This window comes from Falco naumanni, chromosome 4, assembly GCF_017639655.2.
Source record: "Falco naumanni isolate bFalNau1 chromosome 4, bFalNau1.pat, whole genome shotgun sequence".
Lineage (NCBI taxonomy): Eukaryota > Metazoa > Chordata > Aves > Falconiformes > Falconidae > Falco > Falco naumanni.
Window position 1 is genome coordinate 66,453,129 of NC_054057.1, and position 7,543 is coordinate 66,460,671.

At 57.1% G+C, this 7,543-nt stretch overlaps 1 protein-coding gene across 2 annotated transcripts; it reads right to left on the reverse strand.

The window, feature by feature from the left end:
- Positions 1-4: 4 nt before the first annotated feature.
- PRAM1 (PML-RARA regulated adaptor molecule 1) lies at positions 5-7,507 on the reverse strand. Of its 2 annotated transcripts, XM_040590597.1 has the most exons (11): positions 7,003-7,507; positions 4,630-5,320; positions 3,730-3,799; positions 3,278-3,390; positions 2,910-2,979; positions 2,539-2,632; positions 2,331-2,387; positions 2,092-2,254; positions 1,397-1,430; positions 792-826; positions 5-294 (listed from the first exon to the last, which is right to left on the reverse strand). In XM_040590597.1, exons 1-11 carry the CDS (start codon positions 7,003-7,005, stop codon positions 290-292), a joined length of 1,335 nt encoding a protein of 444 aa, XP_040446531.1. In that variant the 5' UTR covers positions 7,006-7,507; the 3' UTR covers positions 5-289. The 2 variants fall into 2 exon arrangements, with proteins under 2 accessions (XP_040446531.1, XP_040446532.1); XM_040590598.1 differs by lacking the exon at positions 2,331-2,387 and having other exon boundaries at positions 7,003-7,503.
- Positions 7,508-7,543: the final 36 nt, after the last annotated feature.

Sequence of the window (7,543 nt, forward strand, 5' to 3'; positions counted from 1 at the left end):
CCTCTCAAACCACTGCCATATTTTACACAGGCAAAACAAAGCCAGGGAGAAGGTGTGACCCCAGGATCTCTGTGAACCCCTGCCCCTGTGGGACAGGACCCCTGCAGCCCCAGTGTGCTGAACGGCCTCACTGCTGTTTCGGCAGGGACACGGCGGCTTTTGCAGGCTTTTTCAGAGGGAGCAGAACTCCTTCCAAAGCAGGAGCTGACATGCAGTGCTGCTTGTGTTTCAGCCCTTGGGGAGGCCTCTGTTGATGCTGTCTTGTGCCTTCGGCTTTAGCATGGATCGCTCAACCTGCCAGGCAGCAGAATTAGATAAAATGTTTGCTCTCCTGCACAGCTAAAATACAGTTGTGTCTATCCAGACCCATCTTCAGAGCTGTCTCTGAGCCAGGGGATGGAATTTGCAAGCTGGGAGTGAGCAACTGCTCCGGAAAAGGCATCCCGAGTTGCCTGGGGGACCAGAGACATCTCAAAGGACATCGAAGGTCCCTGGGGCTGGCGGCAAGTGGACAGAGCAAGCTGAGAAGGGAAGGGGTACGGAGAAGTCCACAGAATTGGGAATGGAGGAACATGAGGACCTGTGGGGAGCTGAGAGCAAGGAAGGAATGTCCCAGAGAGTTGGAGAAGAATCCCAGAGAGGGGAAGGAGAGAGGGAAGGCAGGGAAGTGGCAAGGGGGCAGGAGGGGAGGCCCTGGTGCTGGTGTGGGGGTCACTGGTGCCTGCCCATGCCAGGCAGCAGTGCCCGGTGCTTGGTGAAGGGGCTTTGGCAACAGTTCCCTCTGCACCTACCATAAATCTCAACATCATCGTAGATGTCAGCGTCCCTGTGAGGAAAAAGACGGGTTATTGTGAGCAGTCTGGTCTCCCATGTCTCCACCACCCCCCGACGCCGAGACAAGGGCCAGCTCCTGCTGCTGCATCTGTCATCTCTCCTCCAGCATCCACCGCGCAGCCCTGCCCGCTGCCTCCCAGCCTCACGCTCTCCCCATGGAGATGGGATCCCTTGGTGTGGGGTGACCGTGGCTCTGGCTGTGACAGTAGCCCACCCCAGGCTGCCAGGAGCCACAGACCCAGCCGTGCGGAGGGGCAAGTGCTGGCCCATCCTGCTGTGCCACCGGCAGCATCTGAGCAGTGTCTGGGCAGGTCCCACGTGAGGGTCCGCAGCGTGGGGAGTGGTCGCAGTGCCCCAGGATGTTGCCCCCAGTGCCAGAACCATTCCTGACACCAGAAATGGCAGATCCCAAGCCCAGGGTAACTAGCTGGTGGTCAGTGCCTTGGCTGGATGGTTTTGAGGTGGCACTCAATGGCCAGGGTCAGTTCAGTGCCATGCACTCGCTGGGGAATTGCTACAACTCACGGAGTTGGGGGGAAGGGGCCAGGGAAGGGGTACTCACAGGTGTAGCATCACAGCCCGGGGCACGTACCCATCTGCAACAGAAGAGGAGAAGCACGTCGGGTCGTGCCAGGAGCTGAGACACAAATGGGGTCTCACCCCAGCACCCGCCCCTGCCCAGGACAGGCAGGTTCAGCAGCAGCTCATCCCCAGGGAGAGCTGCGAGCAACGCAGGAGCTCAGCTCCGGGAAGGCGAGCTGGACCCTTGGGAGGAACCTGCGGGGGGCAAGGCAGGGAACGGGGCAAGGCAGGGAAAGAGCCTGCCAGGCTGGGCGGCAGCTGAGTGGGAAGAGCCCGATCCCCGTCTCTCTGCCTAGGGGATCTGCAGCCTGTTTCACCGGAGCATCCTTCGGGGCAAACGTGGCTTGTGGGCTCCGTGCCTGCGGCAAACCCTGCTGAGCTGGTGGCTGAGGGGCTCCGGGACCCGCAGAGGCTTTGAGCAGAGGGAGACGACCAGGCCAGCGAACAGCTAAACGGTGGGTGCCAAGCGGGAGGAAAAGCAGGACGTTTGGGCAAGGAGCAGTAGGAATATTTGAGACCCAGGGTAAGTCAGGTCCCTCTGAACAGCAAGGGGATGTCTCCTGCTGTCTGCCGGGGTATGTGGACACGAAGAAACTCGATCCCAAAACTCTGTGTGCTGTGATCCCCCCTGTGGGCAAAGTCTCAGCCCCCCCCCCCCCCCCCCCCAAGACTTACACCTCCTCTGGCTGTTTCGGCAGAGGATTTGCTCCTGATTTGTAAACTGAATGACATCAAGAATTTCTCCTCGTCGCAGTGGCAGGTTCTTCCCTCCACCCCTCTTCTCTGTTGCTGCGGGGTCGACCATCATCCGAGTCAGGACGTTGATGCTTCCTTCGAACTGGAACACAAACAGCAGCGCTGCAGCTCAGCGGCTGCCCCAGGGGAGCGTGAGCCAGGCAGCTCCCACCGCTCGCCCTTCTCGGAAGAAACAGATCCCTCTCCAGCCAGATGGTCCTGGGGACTGGTTTGATCTGGGGGTGTTGCAGTGGGGAACAGGGCAGATGTGACCTGGGTATGGGCTGGTCTCCGCAGAGCACAGCTCTTCCCTGCCAGTGCACTGCACCCTTCTCAGGAGGCGAGGGGGAGCTTGGAAGGGGAAGCAATTTGCACATCGCTGCTTACCTTGAATTTCTTCTGAAACTCCCTGTCCGCCTTCTCTTCCTTCTTGCAGTCCTTGAGCGTCATCGGCTTCATTTTCCGGGAGACCTGGGCTTCTCTGCAGCGTCGTTGTGAGTCATGGGAAAACTCAGATGACACCACGCGCTGCTGCCCCCCTTCCCCTTCTCCCCCCAGGGCCGCTGCCCCATCAGTTCTGCACCAGCTCTGGGGGCTGCTGGGGCTCTCGGGCCAGGTTTAAACCTGCTGTTTGTGCTCTTCACCATGGACATTTCTATCACAAGCCCAGCAGAAACCATTAAACCACCAGCTTTTTCAAAGCAGGAAGGAGCCCTGGCCATTTTGGGACCCTTAGAAAGAGTAAAAAACCCCGTTACCTCTGCGCAGCTGCCAGCAAGGCAACACTGTTAGAAGCTTGACCGGCATCTCCACCTGTAAAACCAAACCCTGGGACAGAAGCTGCTGTGAGGTTGCTATAAGGTGTAGACACCCGCTGAGACCAGACACAAGACTGAAACAGCAGCAAAAGCTTTCTCCTCCTGGCCCCAAAGCTTGAGTTTGCCCCCTGAGCGTGTGTGTGTGGGGGGCGGGGATCAGGGTTTCCCATGCCCATTTACAAGGCAGCAGAGAAACCCATCCCCCTCCCCTGCATGGCAGCAGCGGGCTCAGTGTAGGCTCAGTGTCATCGGCACCTCGAGGCTCTCTGAGCTCACCCCAACCAGAATCCCAGCCCTCCTGTACCCACCTTCTCCAGGGTGGCGATACACTGGTGGCTGGGATATGGGGGACAGCTGAAAGCCTTTGCCTCTCCCAAGCAGCCCAGCGGGCTCTACATCATCGTACAGCTCATCTTCATCCCTGCGACAAGGCAGACAGCAATTAGCAAGCCCTGTTGCAGCAACAGCACCGGGGGCCAAGGGCAGCATTGAGGCTGCCAGGACGGGGGGCAACAGGCAGTTGGACCACCGGTGGGTTGGCCCCAGGTGTGGGACAGAGCGGGACAGCAGCTCCTCACAGGGCTCAGCACTGTGGCACAGCAGCCTGGCGTGCAGGATGGCAGCAGCCAGACACGTGTCCCTTCTGACCCTGACCATTCTGCAATTCTGGGACCCTCTTGCTGTCCCCTCTTGTGCCTTTTCCACCGGGTTGGGACAGCCTGGAAGCCACCTGGAATAAAAGTGCTGCCTTGGTCCTTACCCCGTTACACTCGGAGCATCCTGCGGTGGGAACTGCATCAGGGCTGATGTAACGTAGCCTCTTTTTTTACCTATGGTAAAAAGAGGAATGGAAAAGAGCAGTGAGGGATTATTTCACATTTTCTCCTCAACTCCATCACCCACTCTCAGGTCAGAGCCACCCTGGGCTAGATTTAGTGCAGAGGGATGTGAAGACATAAAACTGACTGCACAGCTGGATCCAGTGAGGAGTTTTTACTCCATGGCCCAGCTGGAGATTTTCTTCCCTCTCAGCACACTGGGGCACAGCCCATCAGGGAACTCACTGGGGACCTTTAATATCTATTTTCCCATTGCTACATCCCTAACGTTACTTTCTCCCTGGACCAGTGACAAAAGGAGAGGGGAAGAGGCCAAAATGGGTATTTTGAACGTGCTGAAAACCCAAAACTCCAGACCTGTACCACAATCAGGGCAAGCTCTGGGTATCTCCATGTGCATCTCCATCAGCCAGAACACGCTGCTGTACCCTGTATGATGGCCGGCACGTCTACATCTCTGCTAAGATCCCGTTATTTTTATCACCAGCCTCGTAGCTGTTACCAGCCTGGTCAACCAAGATCAACCAACAGCTGGCACGAAGATCCGCAGTACAACGTTGCAGCTCTGCTGGGTTAGTGTACCAAGTAATGTGCAATCATACACCAGGCCCTAAAAATCAGGAGTTTGCCCTAAAAATTATCAAAACTAACCAAATCAGGGTGGGGGTGTAATTTCCACGTGCTATGCCTATAAAAGCCCCTTCAGCACTACCAGCCTCCACCTCTCCATCAGCTCCCCCACTATTTCCATCTCCCAGAGCTCCAGGCTCTAACTGGGGAGGTTTTCCTTTCCCGGGGGACCTGCAGGCGCCTGTCCGTACCCAGCTGCGTGCTCCTTGGTGGCTCCATGGAGGGACAGAGGGGTGTCCCAGGATGTGCAGCCACACCAAACTTCTCCAGATCAACGACAGGAGGGCGCCTGGGCTTGGCCGGCCTCACTCCCAGCGCCTTGACGTGTGGCAAAGGCTTCCTGCGGGGCACAGCTGGGTGCCCCGTCCTGCGGGAGCTTCCCGCAGCATCCAGGGGGGCTGCAGCAGCGATGCTGTTGGCAGGAACCACTGGAGCACCCTTGTCTTTGGCCAGTGGCCATGTCTGCTGGGCTGGGTTTCTCTGGGGAGGATGGGAGGTGGCTCCCACCTCCTTGTTCAGCGCATCTCCTCCTCCCGGCTTCGCAGGGGCTGAGTGGAAGCTGGCATCCTGAGAAATCCCTTTCTTCAGTCGCACCGTCCATCCCGGGGGCTCACGGATGGAACGAGGAGACGAATGCTGTCCCACACCCTGACCTTTACTGTGAGACAGAGGAGCCCTGCTGAAGTCCACCCTCCTTGTCCAGGGGGGCTCTGGAGGCAGCTCGCCCTTGGAGCCTGGCACTGGGCTCTGTCCCAGTGACATCGCAGGGGATGCTGCAGAGCGACTCTCCGGCCACCTGCCCGCTTCGGGGGAGTCTTTCCTGTTCCCTTGGAGCTTTGCCCGCAGGTGCCTCACCACGGCCTCTTTTTCCTCGAGGTGTGTCTGCAACCATTGAGAAAAGCTCTAGTGAAAACACCGTGGGGGAAAAGGAGTCAGCCCCGCCCCGGGGAATGCAACATTTTTTCAACATGGCTTTACACTAAGCCTCCTCCATGAAATGTGGTCTTTGCTCAAAGAACGTGTCTGAGAAAACAACACCAAGCTGCACCAGATCAGGAACAAGTCCCATCGCCATGAGGGCATCCAGGAGGCATTTCATGGAGTCCATTTTTTGCCCTGATGCTCCTCCGTTCACCACAGAGGGCTTGGATGAGGGATTATACTCTACTAGTAGCAAAGCTCCTGAGGGCAGAATTTGAGATCTAGAGGTTGCCGAGGGCTCAGATGGGAGCAACCTGCCTTGCCCTGGTCCTGGTTCCCATGAAATCCATGGTGAACCCGGGGCAGCTGGTCAGGAGTTGGTGGAGGAGACCCCACAGAGCCATCAGCATCCCTCCCTGGAGGAAAACCTGGGACGGCGCTGATGAAACTCATCCTACCAAAGCCTGCATGCAAAACTAATGGCCAAGCAGCAGCAGATCTGCCCTACTTTCGTGACCAGCACGTTTCCTGCGCTGCCCACACCGTGCACACGTGAACTGGGACGTGCTGCCCACAGCACAGAGCTGCCACTGCCTGCCCGAATGACCAAACCCCACCTTTTTCTGAAGCCTCCAGAGAAAGGCTGCCAGGAGGAAGCTGAACGACTTTTGGAAGAAGAGTGTCAGGTTTGAGGTAGGGCACCAAGCTCAGGTAGCGGGGATTTATATTCTTCCTAAGCTTCTCAGGTGGACCTTACAGGAGGGGAGGGATCATCTTACCCTCCGGGATCTTTCTCCCACCCCTTGTCCCTGGGCCACAGTGACCCTTTGCACCGGAGCTGGCTGCTCTGCTTCTCCTTGGCGAGCCATAGGCTTTGTGAAGTTCTCCTCCCTCTAGGATTGCAGTATGGGTTTGTGCTTGCGTAATTTTTTTTTTCTTTCACAACAGAAGTATGCAAAGAAGCTAGCGCAATAATTTTAGATATAAGCGCTCTAATGGATATATACCTAAATAAGTGCAAGTTCCCCTTGCATCCCCGGGCAGTCACCCCAATATCCCCAGTAAATGCTGCAAATGCAGCACTCTGACCATAGCCTGTGGTAAAGCACCACCAGTTTGCTGTTTCCTGTACACCAGGCAGTGGGGTTCTCACCTAACTAGCAATAAAAAAGCAGCTTTTTCCGGAGTCTCAAACATGCTGCTGGGATTTTTGGTACCCGAATGATTCAGAGGTTTGTAACCATCAATTTTGGAGCCGTTCCATCAGCTGGGACGTGCCCAGAGCCCTCAGGTGTCCCTGTGGGACACAGCACTGCTGCCACCAGGATCAGTTCCAGGATTTTTGCATTGGTGGGTGCTCTCCTGGAGGCAGCAGCAGCAGCAGCGGGTGGCCTCCTCCTCTTTCACACAGGTTTATATCCACCCAGCAAGTGTTGCACTGAGCCCAGGAACTGGTCAGAGACCTCTGAAGCTCCAACCAGCTCAGATGTACCAGAGGACTTGGTCTTCCAGGAGGAGCAAGGGAGACCCTTGCAGGACCCAGCCCCTCGCAAGGACACTGCCAAAGCCCTTCCAAGCAGGAGACATGGCTTCGCACCCCACGCCCTGTCCCCAGGTCCAGCACAAGTCAGGTTCTTACTCACCATTTTCCAGCAGCGGATGCTTTCCTACGTGCTCACCTCCTTTCTAAGGACCACCGGTGGTACCCCAGCAGGACCCGTGCCAGGCGAGCCTCTCTGAAATCTTCCTCCTCTGAAACCAGAAGCTCTTTCCTAACGGTCGGTGAGAAGCTGCGTGCAACACCAGGAAGTCCCTGTAGCCTGACCACGAAACAGAATGAGGACGAGGAGGACGAGGAGGAGAAGGAGGAGGAGGAGGGGGTGCAGCTCTTGGTGCACCACGAGCTTGGACTCTGCTGCTGTTGGGAAGCTTGGAGCCCACCAAGCCCTGCTGCCCCAAAGAGTGTCACCCAGAAAAGAGCCTGGGGTTTGGGGAGTATCAAAAGCATCAAGGGTGAGCGTCGGGAGGACGGGGACAGGCTGTTTCAGTGGTGTCCAGCGACCAGACAAGGCACAATGGGCACAAACTGTGACACAAGAAGTTCCATCTCAAGATGAGGAAGAACTTCTTTACCTTGAGGGTGATGGAGCACTGGGAGAGGCTGCGGCATCTCCTTCTCTGGAG

What these genes read in the sequence shown, in the direction of transcription:
- PRAM1 (XM_040590597.1), bottom strand. An exon ending in GATGCTCCGAGTGTAACGGG is followed by an intron (nt 3,391 to 3,729) that starts GTAAGGACCAAG and finishes GCCTTGTCGCAG; the next exon opens with GGATGAAGATGAGCTGTACG. An exon ending in TTGCTGGCAGCTGCGCAGAG is followed by an intron (nt 2,633 to 2,909) that starts GTAACGGGGTTT and finishes ACGACGCTGCAG; the next exon opens with AGAAGCCCAGGTCTCCCGGA.